Source organism: Anas platyrhynchos, chromosome 7 (assembly GCF_047663525.1).
Source record: "Anas platyrhynchos isolate ZD024472 breed Pekin duck chromosome 7, IASCAAS_PekinDuck_T2T, whole genome shotgun sequence".
Taxonomy (NCBI): Eukaryota; Metazoa; Chordata; class Aves; order Anseriformes; family Anatidae; genus Anas; species Anas platyrhynchos.
Window position 1 is genome coordinate 12,710,268 of NC_092593.1, and position 17,396 is coordinate 12,727,663.

General features: G+C 37.8%; 1 protein-coding gene across 3 annotated transcripts in view; it reads right to left on the reverse strand.

The window, feature by feature from the left end:
• CNTNAP5 (contactin associated protein family member 5) overlaps positions 1-17,396 on the reverse strand; it is a 286,068-nt gene that overhangs the window by 38,865 nt on the left and 229,807 nt on the right. For all 3 annotated transcript variants that reach the window (XM_027461259.3, XM_038182237.2, XM_072040750.1), the window contains exons 16-20: positions 11,557-11,684; positions 11,195-11,365; positions 8,936-9,154; positions 2,244-2,483; positions 413-637 (exon numbers count right to left, since the gene is read on the reverse strand). In XM_027461259.3, coding sequence (XP_027317060.2) covers positions 413-637; positions 2,244-2,483; positions 8,936-9,154; positions 11,195-11,365; positions 11,557-11,684 — 983 coding nt within the window. The remainder of the gene's footprint in view (positions 1-412; positions 638-2,243; positions 2,484-8,935; positions 9,155-11,194; positions 11,366-11,556; positions 11,685-17,396) is intronic.

The following is a 17,396-nucleotide window of genomic DNA, read 5'->3' on the forward strand; positions in this document are numbered from 1 at the left end:
TACTGGCTATATTCTATTGAAACAATGCAGTGAAGACCAATATGCATTCCAATAGAGAATGCAAAAGATAAAATAATATATTTCTGCACCAAGCGTTCTTGTACAGTCATGGAATTTCTCATTCCTTTATCCTGGAGGCCTAATGGATCTCACTGTGGAATAAATAGCAAGGAACTGCTATTGTGCAGTCTTGCCAAATGGAAGTCAAAGCACATTTTAAGCCCCAACAATATAATTATTCAAAGACTGAATAGGCAAGTGTAGCACTGAATGCCAAATAAAGGGACATAAACAAGAGTGATGGCTATTTGCATGAACTGAATACCACAAAGCTGATGAAGTTGCAGGCACTATTCTCACAAAAATCACAGCCACATTGGTCTCCCTTTGGTAGCAAATCAAGAGTACTTACCATTTTTGGAGAGAATCACAGCCAAATATTCATGAAAGTAGGTGTTGATGTACAGCAGAAGGCTTGGAGTATGTGCCGTGAGAAAGCTAAATGCAATATTTTCCTTGGGCATGACAGCATCCACATAAATGGAAGAGCTCAAACTGCTTGCATTTTTTGTGACAGGATAAGGTTCTTGGAAAATATAGGTAACGGAAGTGCCGGCTTCAAATAATGCAGAAACCTCTGAAAGCACATATAAACCAAGGGAATTGTTTCAGCCACTGCATTTTCAGGTGTCCCAGACAGGCATACTGCCTGCCTCAGAAGCAGAACATGGCAAAATGCCTCTGATCCAGCTGACATCACCATTCCTTTGGATGAGCAGAGTGCCCTTCCTTACAGTCTATTTGTCTGATTCATAGAAGGGCAGTGTACAGAGACAGGCCTCTATATTCAACAATTTTAGAGCTTGAATCATAGCTCCACAAGATGGAACAGGTCAGAATATTGGTCAGTCAAATAAATGCTCGGTTTACTATCTTCTGACAGTTGACATGCAAGGCAATATTCTCTGTCTTCCCCCACAGTAATGACAACAATATATTTGTCCTTTCTAGTCTTCTTTTTAAGCAAAGTCATTATTAAAACAACACATTAATCCAAAGACACTCACTGAGGGAGAGCAGTAGCTTCAAAAGAAGACAAACATCTACCTATGTGTACTCAAACTATAAGATCTCACAATTACGTTTTCAACACAACAACAGTCTGGCCACGAAATACACGGAAAAACAAAACAAAACAAAACAAAAATCTGCAACAGCAGTTTTCCTAATGTCAGACACAGCAAAATCAGGATGATAATATCTTCCACTACAGGCTGATTACAAGTACTCTCTCCAATAAAGCAGATCCGCCTCTATAGCAGTATCTACCAGGGCACTATGTGGGTATTCTATATGCCTCCCGTGACATCGGTGCCAAATCCTCAGCTCATGTAAGTGGGCATAGTTCTATGGACTTGAGTACAACTAAGCCGATTTACACCAGCAGATGATGTGGCCCACTTAGCCTGTCGCGTTTGTAAGGTGAGGGGCAGTCACGGAAATTAAAACACTCACATTACACCTTGCTGTTATTGAGCAGTGATTTTGGTAGTTTCTTCCTCTCCCAAAGAGCATGTTACCTAAACTGGATGCTCTTTATTTGCCCTGCTCCTTTTTCTGGTGTTGGCACCATCCCCTAAAAGCCAGCAAACAGGTTCAGTGAGGACACGCTTATCAGAAACTAAACCATGCAAATCCGTTTTCTCATGAATGTTGCACATTCATTTTTGACATCTCTTCTTATGGCCAGGTTTAGATGGGTTATCACAGAGATAGCAACAAAAATAAAAAGATTAACTCTTTTTGTCACACCCTTGTTCCAAAACTCTGTAATGAAAATCCCTTAGGATTTTATTAAGGTGGACAAAGCTGGATGAGGTTCATTTGCTGGATTAAAACCAAGCAAATGAAGCATTCATATGTGGGAAGAACCATCACAGAAATTTTCAGCCCTTCTGGTTAATGTCTGGACAAGTTATATACAACTGAATACAGGAATCATGCAATACAGTTGGTAGTTTAAGTAACAGTACAGCTTGAACCATTTCTGAGGCCATCCATCATTGAAGTCAACAAGAGGAGGAGTTATAGCCCACTTAACATAAACACTTAGTGATGTTCAGGGGAAAGCTGCTATTAGAATGTACTCTTGCAATATGGTGGACACCAAACTGACATGGGTGAAATTGTGTTAGAGATATTCCGAGACCACTAAGGACTTAGGATCAAAGCTCTCTGCCTACCTTTCTTGCAGAACGGTCCTTCATACGCTGAGTTGGTACAATCACAGTAATACCCATTATACTTCTCCACACATTTCCCTCCATTATGGCACAGGTTACCATAACTACTGCAATGTCCTGGACATCCAGGTTTAACACCAGAAGTCATTTTAGCTCTTTCTTCAAGGTCAAGTTTCTGTCCATTTAAATGTAGAGATCGAATACATCCCATAAAGCCCTTTTGTCTGGAAGCTGTTCCCCCTGAAAGAGAGAAAAAATAGGACACACATTTACTGATGAGCCCACAAAGTAATCAAAGCCCTGAAGTTCAATCCATAGGTATAAATATGAATCCATTACATTTAAAAAATATTATCTATTGTGTATCAATGCACACTGTAGCAAAAGATGACAGATGGAAAGTCCTGGAAACTAAAGGTCTCACTCTATCTGTAAGAAAGGACTAAAGCTGTGTCTAAATTTCCAGTTGCTCTTCTTTTCTTTTCTGCCTTATCTATTGCCCTGTTTGGTATTTAAATTGCAAATTCATTTGGGAAAAGATTAGCTTCTTTCTCATAAGTACACATATCACCTAATAAATGAGAAACTTTTTTTTTCTTTTTTTTTTTTTTCTATTTGTTGCTATAGTATGGAGTATAAATAACACCTTAATCCCAACATCAGATGAGTTACACATACTGATGAGTCCAGTTATCAAGGATAAATCATGTTCAGTGCCAGGTTTGATGGCTGAAAGGAAATGACTTTGGAGTCAGAATTTATGCATGACTGACCAACCTGATGTTGCATGTGAATGTTTGTTATAGGCAAGAAACGTGAGTTTGGGCTACAGTTGTGAAATTTATTACAGTTGTTAAACATAATTGCATTACTTTGTGAAGTACAAAGCTGTATGGATTTTAGCAATAGAGCAGTCCAGTCTCTACAGCCTAATGAGCATCTTAGCTGCCCACTGAAATTTCTAACAGTGAAATGAAGATAGTTTTCCCCTGGGAGGTGGTCTCTCACAATAAGAGTAATTATTGATGACAGTCAGAGTACTTTGTGAACATATCAACATTTTTATTACTGTAGGCTTTGTTTGGCAGTTGCCAATGTTTTGCTCTCAAATTTACTACAATTTTGATTGCTGCTACGAAATCTAACTCTGGCCGAAGAATTAATAGCACTTGTAGCCCTTGAAATGCTAGCTTTATTGCTAATGCATCAATAAAGAAGAAAGAAGTATGAAAGAAGTTATCTTTCCAAATTCTTCTTCTATAGAAGTTTGTTCAATTACAAAATGCATAACTGATCTTTTGATGAGTCCTTGTAGAAGAGCATCTTTTCTGTCACAAATTATTTAATTAAATCAAGAGTTCTGCAAACTATGAGAATGAAACAACAGTCTGAAAAACACTCTCACCTAAAAAGTATTGTTCCGTTATTCTGACTTATTTTTCTTTCTGGTACACTACTGGATTTGAATTAGAATAACTAAATTCAAGATAGTATGTGTGAGAGAGGTTTACTTTATACCAATATTATGGTGTCTTTCTCAGTGAAACATTTTCAAAATATTATTTAGCCAACTGCTCTTTCCAGATGAATGAATGTTAGCTTACTTATTTTAAAGGCCCTCTGAGCACAACATCTGGGCCTTTTGCATTTGCACTGTGTACACGTGACCCTTTTCTTTGGAGATTTTACTCCTAAACCAAACACACCATACACAATTTTCAGTAATGTCCAAATAAGAAGGAATGTGATTTCTCCCTTTAAAATTACTGGTTACTCTGTTTTCTCTTGCATGGTTACTAAACACAAATTTTTCAAGGATAAATGACAATTTCCTTGACTCCTTTTGGCACACAAACAAATTCCAGCTGGCACATTTAAATGTAACACTTTAAAGGAACTATTGTTAAGTATTCTACAAATATCATGTTTACTCCACTGCCCATATTTTTACTCATCGCTGTAATGTTTTGGAAAGCTGCATAATATGTTTCTTACTCTTCTCCTCTTCTAATGTCTGGAGATTATAGAGCTTAACAGAGACCATCTATCCAGTCCTAGATCCACACAGCATTGATTAAGCAAATCTGTTTATTATTTGGGCATTATGGAAGTTTTCCCCTATTGACCAGAACTAATCTTCAAATACATTCTTTGGAAGTTGAGAAAAATGGAACACAAAACAAAACAAAAAAATCTTTCCCAAATTAGAGTAGGAAGAATCAACAAAGCCTAATACGCCTGTTGGACTAGACAATTTCATGTATGCAATCTAAATGTTTTATTCAGGAATACAGATTTTAAGGTAACCCTCAGGACCAAAAAAAAAAAAAAAAAAAAAAAAAAAGGTTAAACAGGGTTGAAGTGTTCTTTGCTGAGGAGTGGTGGTGGCAGTCAAATGTGCAATGCCACTTTCAGAAAGGTATTTATGCAGCTGAATTTTACTGAAGAGCCTTGGGGCCGAAAAGAGAGACTCAGAGGAGGTGGGAAAGAAACAAAACTGAGCACCAATAGTATAGCTTAGTGACACAACTGGATAATATATTAAGGTTCTATCAGTGAATTGAGGATTTGCTTTTAAAAGCAAAGGTTTTTTTGTTAGCAAGAACCGGATTAAGGAGGTTGAAGTGAAGAACATTAGGAGTGTTCTTGCTTTATGTAATGGATGCAAAGAAAAGGATAGGGTATGAGAGTGTAAGAACAACTATCATTACTTGGGAGTAGGAGAACTTGTTATGATATTACGTAGAAGACATCCAAGTCACACTTGATAGTCTCAGACTACAAGTTGTAGTAAGCAGTCAGGATACACAAGAATTTAAGCCTACTCCTGGCCTTTGAAACATCCAAAGGTATCCGCAGATTCTTTTAACAAGAGTAACATCCAACAGGCAAAATATGTCCCTTCTTATTCTCTCCATCCTTTTCTCTGCCCCCCAAGAAAGTTTCTCAGATGTTGACTCTGCCTGTGTTATATTGTCTTTGGACCACTTACAAGATACAGAGGAGATTTCCCCAAGGATTCCTCACATCATTGCTCTCAGGATAAAAGCAGGAACCCAAGCACTTAACTTTGTCAGTCTCTTTAACATAACAAATAAGTAGAACAAAAATTTCTGATCAAGGCTGTAGGCATGAAAGTAACCTCTCAGGATTTTTATTTTGCTTCTCTGATGTTACAAGTCTGAGTGCAAATCCTGTTGTAAAGAAGGTCTGTGAAGATGTCTTTCCACTCTCCTCCCCATCCTGGGGTGTTACGAACATGCCTTCACTGGATAAGACATCACATTTCATCTCAGACTACAGCATCAGAGAAGATGGTTACAGAATCCCTCTCGGACAACAAAGATATGCCAGAAGGTGCAGTATCCAAAGTCACTCATTTTAGATAGTGAGAGTGAGTCCATTGAAGGGAAGGATTTTTGTCTGTTCCTTCAGACCAAATTGGCCTTCTGCTGCACAGAGTTTGGTCAAGTTGATATTATTCAGCTTGTAAACTTCTTCAGGATTTGATCCTTTTACTGTAATTTTTTTTTCAAATTAACAGAGGAACATAACCAGGTACAAGGATATCTATCTTATTGCTGAGGATTATAAAGTGACCAGAAGTAGTTAGATACCCAATGCCCTCTAAAAGAGGTTGAGAAATGGGTTTTAAATTCCTTTAGGCTGCTCTAAAATCTGAGCTTGTTTGATTTTGGGTAATCCTCGATGTACTGAGGCAGTGAAAATTCATTTCTCCCTTTTGCTTTGCACATACAGAGAAAGCTATCCCAGAAGCCTGTCACATACTCCATGTGTGCCAATGTTGGCCTTAAGCAGACTGTCTTTATTCTAAATTATTTTAACAAGTGCAGTCATAGAAAAACTCTTTCTGGTACTACTTAGATAAATACCTAAGTGCCTTATGATTCAATTACACAATAAACACACCAGCTAATCATACAAACATTATGTAATCTACCCTTTTGTCTTTTACTGACTATTCATAACTATTTTGCCTTAACAGAGAGAAACCATAATTGAATACGATCAGACATTTATAGAAAATGATGGAATAAAACAAGAATTGTAAAGCTGAATCCTGTTACATTGTATCACTATTGATAACAGGGAGAAAGGAGAGATGCTCTATTTTGACTCCTCTCCTTTTGCTTTTACCTCTAGGTAAATCCAGCAAGGAGGTATGGAAAGTACACTATGGCATGTGTAAGAAATCATCACTGCAGTGGAATCCTAGGAGCATCATGCACTGAAGATTTCTTGCACATGGTATGTGGCTGCTGACTTGCTCAGACAGAACAAATACTTAGGTTCCACTCCCCCAAGGGTAAACATCCCCAAATACAGATATGTAGGGAAAATGCCACATTGGCAAAATGCAAGAACAGACAAAAAAACCCACTGTATTAAGTACAAAGCAGAGTAATAAAAGGTGTCTTAAACTTCCAAGAAAAGCTAGGCCTCCTCAACTCCAATCTTCACAAATTATTTAAAGGCTGATTAACTCACTCAGAACATCAGTATCATTGGACCAAAAGTAAACGAAGCACACCTCAAAGACCACTTTGCCACTGACTGCTTTGTTAAGTTTTCTTGAGAAGGCTTCTGTTCAAATTTCTTTGTAATAAATTGCAGAAAGCTAAAAGTTTGTCAGACCAACTTGAAAATAAAACAAAACCATCGTAAACACAAACTTAGGAGCAAAACCCTTCTATTCCAAACAGTCTTAAATGTATCTAATTCTCAGGTTAAGGAGGAAAACTCTGGGCAAAACTTAAGCAAAAAAATTGGTCAGAAAACAGAAACAGTTGACAGGGAATTAGTTGATCCAAATTAGCAGAACTCCTTTGAAATTATGTTATGTGCCAATGGCCCCTGTAGTCAAATTTTATAAAAGCCCAGGTTTATATGTGTGATATACAGTGCCTAACCCTCCAAAAGGAAGAGAGACAAAACTGCCTCACATATGCTGTACATATATGCTGATAGCTCTGAAGCATCATGAAAATGATCATAGTTTGAAAGCTAAACTGGATATCCATTCAATCATCACTTTAGTGGTACATGCTGCTAATACAGTTTCTTTACCCCAAAGGATCAATAAATCTTTCCAAAAGATAAATAAAGTAAATTTTGATATTGAGCACACTTCTACTGGCACATTTCACCAATTTGTTGGGGGTCCTTATCTACCTTGGATTTCCATGATGCAACGCATTGATTATCACTTTAAAATCACCATGAAGTTGGTTCCAGTAACCTGTTTATATGCAGATACTGATTTTCAGATGCAAGACAGTAAGCAGTTAAGACATATCTGATTGATGACATGATAATACCTTCATTTTTACTCCTTTACAAAGAAACAGACCAAAAATTTGTAAACAAACAAACAAAACAAACAAACAAACAAAAACCCTATCCATTCATGAAGTTCTCTAAGTCTTCTGTTTGCAAACTGTGGTTTTGTTAGACTTCTCAGATGTTTCTAAGGTACCTAGCAGCCCAACCCTACTGTCCTCAGGCCCTGTCTCTCATGGAACCTCTTTCTAGGATCATCATTTGAGGAACAAGTGATAAGCAGCATGCATCATACCAGGAAGCAGAAACCTTGTACTGTGACAATTTTAACAGAAAATAAGTTCTTCAGTAGACTTTCAGTAGGCTGAGAGAACGTTTTAGGTATGAATCTATTGCTATGAGGGAAGGACTCCTGGTCAATGATACAACTCTATTTATTAATCAATTCACTCCTTCTGTTCAGACCCCAGTAATTATTGCACACATACACTCTAACAAACTCAAATAAATACCTCAAAATCTTCTTAATTCAAGGGGTGTGGATACACAGGTAAACTTTACTAAAATTAGTTTACAGATTGAGGTTTGCCATACCATTTCAGCTAAATAAGATAATTAATTTTAAGGAAAAAATTAGTAATTATTTGCATGGCCCTGAATAAGAAGCAGGTTACAACCTACTCCACCACAGTGTGGAGTACTCAGAGAAGCAGTGTTTGAATATTGAAAAGGGAGAAGACCCTTTGTTATCCCAGGTTATATTATCAAATACAAGCTAGTTCTATATTATCAAATACAAGCTAGTCCACCTCTAGTTTTCATTTACATGGAAGACAAAGAAACAAACTATATGCAAACAAAGGTTTTTGTTTTTTTGTTTGTTTTGTTGAAGAACACCTTCAGTTGAAATAGCTACATTTGCTTTGGCTGTGTTTATCATTCTCTCACACACACACTTTATAGCCAAATGGTAGGCATATTTGAAGGAACAGATTTTAAGCACATATTGTCATCAAGCTTTGCCACTGTAACTTACAAGAATGTATGCCTTTTACATTGCATCACAAAAGAAAGATCACATTTCCTTCAGCAAATTACATAGTCAGTGCTGCACAAGAGGAAATAACTAATTCTTTTGCAACAAATATGTTTCATGCAATCTTAGACCCTAAAAATGCCATTTAGTATTGTAAGGCTAACCTTTCTGTACTAAGTGCTTTGAGTGTAAAGGTAGTAGTTTGGGTTGGATTTATGTTGTTTATGAAGGAGTGGAAGAGGAATAGGCAGAATTAGGTTACCACACCCAAGCTCAGCAGCGAAGCAACAGCATTACCAAGGTATAGACATAGAAATACTGTGCACAGCTGCAGAAACCCTTAAACGGTCCCTACCTACAAATAATTGGCTGTTGAGCTGCAAGCGGAAGTGCCCCTCTGCAGGTGCCTCCAGGACCTTCTTGGGGAGGTTATCCACTTGTAGAGATGTTTGCTTGAGGTTCCGCTCTGCTCGGACATAGTGCCACTGGTTGTCATTCAGGGGTGTGGGAGACTGCACGATTGCTTCTGTGGGGCCATTCCCAACATCTACAGAGAAGACTATCTCTTTGGGGGCTGGAACACACAAATAGACATAAAGAGAAAGTGAAGGTCTGAATTAAATAGTGGTTTTAACATCAAGAAATCTTACATAAATATAGGGTCCATTAACTTTTGTGTCAGCAAATAGTACAGCATCATTTACATCCCATCTTCTACCCAGCAGCCTCACTGTTTGATCTCTGCTGTGGTTACGCTTGGCCGTGGGTATCCATCTTTTTTTGCTATAACAATTATGGTGCCCTAGAAATCGTGATTTCTCTTTTGGAAGTAAAAGTGCCAAACACTGTAGTAAAGTCACACAAAAGCACTTGGACAAATAATGCTGAGATGGTGGAAAGGATGAAGGAACTGTTTCTGACTAAATCTTTCAAAATGCATATTCTTAACAGAATTTGGTTATATATGGTTGGAGGGAAACCTTCAAGCATTTGTTTGCATGAATACGCCTGACACAGGAAGCAAGGGAGAAACAGAAGGAAAAAAAAGAAAAAGTTCATTGGTGATCCTAAACTAAAGGGTCATATACATGTATAACATGTCCAGAGATAGTAAGGCTCCTAGAAACAGAACAGTAACTGAAAAACAACAGTCATATGAAGGAGTCCATCTTCCTCTGCGAGAAGCCTGAAAGGGGCCAGAACTCTTTAACATTTTTGTTACTGATTATTTTTCTTCTTCCTAAAATGGTAAATACACCAAAAAGGGCAAGAACCAGGTCCACAGACTGCACAACAACCAGAAGATTTTGGATTGAAAATTCATAAAAACCTGTTATTTTCAAGCCCAACAAATTGGATTGGTCTGGTTTTGGGACCTGCTTCTTAGATAGTTAGGAAATGAAACACTCCATAGGGAGAGACAAAGATCTATTCTGAGCTCCTGCATCTGCTAAAAGGCCATTTCCTTTAGAAGCAGCTGGTCTGTGGAGCTTCCTTGATACAAGGCCTTTAGGCTGAAATTCCATCTGGCAGCAAGAAACACACCACATAACTACTAATGAGAAGCCCAAGTTTAAAAGAAAAAAACTTTCTTCAAATTTTTAAATAACTCATTTCTCTGGGAGCCCAGGTATAACATACTTTCACAAACTTTCACTAAACAATCCTCTTAGTGGCTTGCAATATTTGTCAGATATTTGACATCAAAATGCCATTTTTACTTCTATATCCCTGAGAATGAAATGCAGTACAACCAAATTGGACTTTGATGTGCAATTAACAGTAAATCATACCTCATTACCTTGTGATAATGCACCAAGACATTTACCATTGGTTTAATGAATTGAAGGGCCTCAGGGTCCATTTTTATTAAATTTTATGTTGGGGTTATCTTAAGCATATTATAAAATGCATAGCACTCAGTTTGTTTTTCCTAAGCTTGACAGAATTTGGAATACAGAAGTCATATTTCATGTCAAAGCCACAGTACTCTGCTGTCACTAATAAAAATTTGAAGTCATCAGAACAGGAGTGAGGTAAAAACCTACTCTCTAATTGAGTTCTCTACTCCTCTCTTTTATACATTAAGTTGTAGTTGTACTGCAGTCATTTATTACATTTTGAAGTATTCAACGCCCATTACAGCTTACCCTGCATTAGCACTGTGGTCTTCATAGGCTCTCACCTCATGGTACAGTATGCACATAGTACACACTGAATTCCTCTGAAACACTAGGATTGCATTGTACTGGACATATCATTGAAAAATAAATAAAGGTAACCATGAGAGTTGTTGGTATTAAATTTTGCATCTCTTGACTAAAACTGCAGTCTACAGTCATGTCTGCTGAGTAGCTCTTTCCCCAATGAGGTAAAATGGGGAAAAAATACTGTAAATTTAGTTACGTCTTGGTTTAGGAAAGAAGAACTGAATCACAATAAGGTGAAACAAAGCGACCAACACTGACACTCTGACAGGAGAGAGAGATCTATGTCTCCATCTTATCCTCTCCAAGCTCTTCCAGAAGTCCCAAGACATAAGTAAAAAGTCCTCAGTTTCCTGCTCCTGTCAAATTGGGCAAATACATTGTGATTTCTCCATGGTGAAACTTACAGCTTATTTCAACTCGTATGAAGTCCTTAATCCCCAGGTTTTCCAAGAATACCCCAGAGGGAGCCGTGGTTTTGAAGAAGAAGGAGATGTCTGCGCTGACCTCAGCATGGAAGGTGGGGAAGTGCAGGTAGGAAGCCTCAGTGTTGAAGGAAGCTGCATTCCAGAACTGCCCTGCAAACACAACCCCCTTCTCTATAGTTAAATAGGCACAGGACAGCAGCTGTGAGCTGCACGTGGAAAGATAGCTTTCATCAGATAAACACGTTTAAAAAACAAACAATGAAACAAAACAAAGTAACACCAAAAAAAAAAAAAAAAGGGACATCCTGTTCCTCTAGAAATTGAGAAGAGCTAGTACTTACTGTCTCCATAGCAACGCAAAGGGCCGATTTTCCAGGCAGCCTCAGAATTTGATCTGTTTGTGTCAGTGATCACTATCTGAGTTACAGGCAAATGGTCTTTGAAAGCAAGGAGGCCAGTATCATTTGTCCTGGATTATAATAAACAAACAAAAAAAGACATTAACCACAGACAAATCCCCAGCATTCCTCGCGTAAGGCAATAGTTGAAAGATGCTTACTTAAATATATTTGCATACTTACTATAAGACTTGTGACCAGTACACATTGCTTAAGATACATACATGCGCACATATGCTCTATGCTCAGACATAATACTGACCCCCTGAAAACACTGCATTTTGATACACGATACTGTCTGGTATGAATTCTAGCTGTGCTGAATGCTTATGAAGCAGAGGCAGAATGTTGCCCTTAATTGCCTGACGGACATTAATGTAAAACAGGCTCTATTGGGTTTCCTCAGCAGGATGAATTTGATGTGGATCAGATATAAGCCCAAATCTGAATTTCTGTTAAGTTAGCCAGAGACTGACAATGGAATTTGTGCTGGCTTTATGCTTTATCTGAGCAGGAGGAGGACATGTGATACCTGATGCAGCGTGGTGTTAGCATGGGGTCGCTAGACAATACCTGATCCAGCTTGAAGACAGCTAGTATACAATTGACTCAGCACACTGCAAAGACAGTTGAATTGGCAGTGAGTTTGCAGTGGATCAGCCCTTTGCGTTACATGTCTGAAATTTTTAGGTCAGCAACTGAAATAATAAAGGCTGATTTACTGTATTGCCCAACTGCAGTCTCTTGTTTGTATCAGCTGCATTTGTTGTTGAGCTATTAACTTACACATGGCTGCTAAAAAGGAAGAGGATGGGAAGATTATTTTCTTTTTAATCTGAGTGCCTTGGGGAAAGCAGTGTCCTCAAAGTGAAGCATGACATTTCATGGCAGCCCTCTGGTCCCTAAAATGATTCAGTAGCTTTGACTCTGGCAGGGTATACAAATGCACATTCATTCCACCTTTCTTCATGAACTTAACCAAGTCCCTCAGGCATCCAGCCCTGATCTTACCAGAGCTGAAATCCTCTCTGGAGGTATTTCTCTATCTCTTGATTACAGAGAGGCAAGTGCTACTGCATCTCATCTCCAAAGTGATGTGTTCATCTTCCCCCAACTCAGGGTTGAAGTCTGTTGGAAATCCAGGCACATAAGCCTGGTACAGCATTCTTCATGGAGCCAAACCTCAGTAGTTTTACTGAAAAGGAACCCAAGGTCTGCATGGCCAAGGAATCTGCATGCAGGGTCTGGACTGATCTCACCCATATGCTCAGAGGGGTAAACTTCATGCTGCACACAGGGATGGCAACAATGACCAGACACAAGGTAACAATAATCCCAAATTTATAGCCACTCTCTTTTATGCATACATGAAACAAAGCCTCAGGAAACAGATTGCACTTTTTGAGTGAAATCATTGCCAAGGAGTCTGACATCCTAGGCAGGATCCCAGACTATACACTTCTCATAATGCCACCTTCCACAAATGTACCCCTCATTATACATGTAGTTCCAGCTGTGGGAATAGACATGATATTTCAGCAAAGAAGTAATCAAGATGAACAACACAGCTGTGCTCTGACACAGCCTCGGATGTTTACTTGTCTAACTGCTCTATTCTGATTAATGTTACAAGACATAGAAGGGGCACTTTCATCTTTTTGATAAAGGCTGCAAACATTTCATTTATTTTTCATTGTTTCTAACTGCATGCAGCACAGTTGTCTTGTAATTCCAAGAAGAAAAGGAAAAGTACCTTCTTTGACCCTTACACTTTTCTTGCTTCAGTGGGTGTATGACATGTAGATAATTACAAAATGCAGAAAGATGACATTCTCACACATAAGACAGAGTGAGGCCTTCAACAGAGACACCTTCAATAGAGACTGACATGGAAATGTATCATGTATGAAAATCAAAAGTACATGGTCTCTGAATCTCTTCATTGAGGCCTCTCAGAAGCATTGTCATGTAGCTAGTTGTATCAATCCTTGAAAGTCAGTGTAAATGCTCTCAACAGATTATGAAACAGTTGTAACAGAAGCTGATCTATTTGAGTATTTCTTAGGAAGATAATTAAATAAAGCATTTCAGGGCACAGTAGGAAGAAAAGTAGGTAGAATGAATGAAAGAAAGGCAGAAGGATTTACAGAAATAGGACATGAAATATGCAATATACACATGAATAACTAAATGACAGTTACATTAAAAAATATAAAAGATTTTTCACCAAATATCCAGGGTTTTTTCCTGCAAATTTATTTTTATTCAAAAAATAGCACAGACTTTTGACTAGCTATGATCAATAATACAATAAAAATCAGTACCTTCCTGCAGCTACTACTGAAGATACTTACCAAAAAAAAAAAATAATGAAATTGTGACATTTTAAAGATATCTATTCCACATCTCTGAGAACTGCATCACTTATTAGATAGTCTGTTATATTGCATGAAGTTCTTTTATATCATACTTTATGACTCTGAGTTTTTACTAGTTATATGCCAGTGGTACTGAGAATTTTAGTAGCACAGCTCAACTGTGAGAAAGAAAAATATTCAAAAACAATAAAAATAATCACTTTTATGTTAATGTATTGAAAACTCAATTAAGTTTCTCTGGAAGCTCAAAAAGCACATTTTATGTATTTTAATCTCTCTCACAGAAGAAAAAAAAAAAAAGACTTGTACAAGAATACATGTCTCATACAAGCAGACACTGAAATAAAATCTATCTGAAACATTCTACCCTTTAGAGAATGTGCTTAGAATGGAAACAACATACCTATTGTCACAGTTAATTACTATTATTCCATGATGAGTAATCAAATTTTCAGTGAAAAATCAACACTTTTCAGCTAAGAAAAGCAAAAAAGATATTTGAAGACACTATAAAGTGACTTGTGGAAGCTAAAGCTTGAGTATCTTGAATGCACGGTCTTTTAAGTTAAGCTTATTTCAAACTCAATTTCTTATAAAGCACCATGATTCCTCTTCTCTTTATGTGGTGCATCATGGTAGCCTCTCAAACACAACATATTATGTCTCTGAGAGGAACAAGAGAGTTTCACGTACCTGTATAATCATTTCCTTCAGGCACCATTGTAGCACTACAAAATACAAATATTCCAGGATTTGGACAAAATATTTGGACTTTTACCTGAAGAGGGCTTGAGGGTTCACTTTTAAACTACCACAGTTGTCAAGGAAAACGTGTTATTACCTGATTAGAAAGCACCTGCATTACAATGTGCACACATAGAATTTAGTCTTTTAAACAAAAATAAAGCCTTGTTAGATTCACTGCTTTTGCATTTGTTCCCTGAGCTAGATTTTACATATATGTATTTTAATTTAACAATTCACATAACTTAAAAACAGATTATACTTGGTTTTCCACAGCTGCTTCTCAGCTTTGCCAAAAACACTACTTTTTTTCTCTCAGCAGGCTTCACGTAGCACTCCATATCCACTTCTACCAAGTGCACTTTTTGCACCAGGCGACATCCCACTTCTCAGCACCATTGGGTCCTGCCTGTGGGATACTTTTTGGCTGGGAATGTGAGCTAAAACCTGATTTCACACAAACCAAAACAGTCTTTATCCCATTCTTGAAAAGAGTTCTGTATGCACAGAATATGGTGCAAATAAATTTGGGAAGAACTTCTGCTTACCTGACTAAGCATTTGGTTCTGCACAAATTCAAGTGAAATTTTTAACGTTTTTCAGAGTGTGGAAAGCACCTTCAGTTAATGTCTCTTTCTCTAAGCTCTTTGCAAGAAGAGCATTATCAATTTGTACTTCCCAAAACAAAACCAAAACCAATAAAGCTTTTTAAATTTAATTACCAAAATACTTTTTAGCTATGGGTATTAAATACACAGTTGCACGTCAACTGTGGATCTATGTCTGAGTATTAATGGCATTGACCCAAAGGACTTCCTCAATAAGTTATGAGGCAGGTTATGCATCAAGCAAATTCTCTACATACGAGAAAAAAAAAATAAAAAAAATCAAAATCACATTTCATTGCAAATGCAGCAACACTAAAAGCGATAGTACATCTAGATACTTTACAGAACAGTACAGGTAGTCCTACCTGTAAATGATGAATAACTATTTTGATGGTAACATTAGGAGACTATTTTTCTTTTTCCTGCATACTAATAAATACTCCAAAAGTTCTCACTCTGTGGTATCCCAACAACATAAACCATCATATATCGGTAACCTCAAAGTAGCTGTTTCCATATTTCTGTCTACCATATGTTAGACCAGTAGTGTCATCAGACATGATTTCTTCTCATATGATCCCCTATTGGTATGTTTTCTTTTTATAAATTAATGAAAACTTTGTTGAGGTCTGTGATTGTGTAGGTCAGATATTCAGGATAGATTTTCATGAATACGGTACATTTGGGAAAAAGAACACTCAGCGTCAGATGTCAATGAACAGCATTAGGAATGGGCCAGCAAAATAGGTTTCCATCAAAGAAAGTTTTGAGCCTTGTGCAGGACAGATCATTAATAATCCAAAGGAATACATTTTAATTACTATCTTGCAAGTCACATTAATGAAAAAAAGAGCAGCAGAAGGGGACATATGTAACCAGTGAGGGCAAAATGCAGTTGCTGCTAGAATTAGAAAAGAGAAACAGAGAGAGTTTGGTAATGATAGTAATGAACTGATTCCTGACATCTCAGGGGCCTGCTACAGTCAGCTCTCTGCAGGCAGCTTTTCTACTTTGTTGACAAATGCAGCCATGAAGGCAGATTAGCTTGCATCAAGTGCTCTACAGAGTTGCCTACCCTGCTTCTGAGGCAATGGATTCAGTGTGGGATAGTGGCTGAGCAAACAAAACCTGTCAAATCCAGGCTCATCAGAAGCTGGGTTTCTTTGCCCTGCTCTCCTCAGCCCTTCCAGTTTTAACACCCCAGCTCTGGCAAAACTCTACACAAATACATCTTGTCCAGACAGGGCCTCATTCAGCTTCATGGGGCTTTCCTCCTCCCTGAACAATGAACAAAGCCAGATATACTCAATACATCTCAGGGACACACAGTGGGTTTGACAATAGTAGTATCTCACCTCACCTTTTTTTTTCCTTCTTTCATGCCCTGTGGTTCCCTCATTGCCTGCAGTACCTCAAAGGCATGGTGAAGATGTAAATGTGCATTACTATGGAAACAGGAAGACTCAAAGGCTTAGTTTTCCAGTAATAAAGACTTTTATCTTTTATTCTGGAAAATAAAAGAATACTCCTATACCAGTATCTTGTATATACATCTATATAGGGGACTCCTATAATTTGAATAATAAGATTAGATGATCGGTATAAAAGAAGGCCCTTCACTTATTGGTCACAATCAGCAAATGCCCACCAAAGTCTGTTGAGACACCTGAGATTTCTGTACAAAATGAATTTCAGAGATGCCATTCTTTCTGTACAAATTAAAAAGATGTAAAATTCCCCAAATTCACAAGGTATTCCAGTGAATGTAGTCAGCAAGAAAGAGGTTTGGTTTGATGATAGGCTTCAATCAAGCAGTTGCATTTGAAGTGAAAAATGGATTCTAGACAGAGAGACCAAAGTAGCAAACGGACTTCAGGACAGACCATGGCATGAAAGAGGTTCCTCCCATTTCAGTGAAATGTTTGGTGAGCAGTGAGACTTTTGCTGCCAAGGCAAGAGAATTTTGCTTGAGATGAAAGACAACCTGGGAGAGTTGTTTAAGGATCTGAAGGATCTCTAGAATGGACTGATGATAGTGCAACCCTCCATGCAT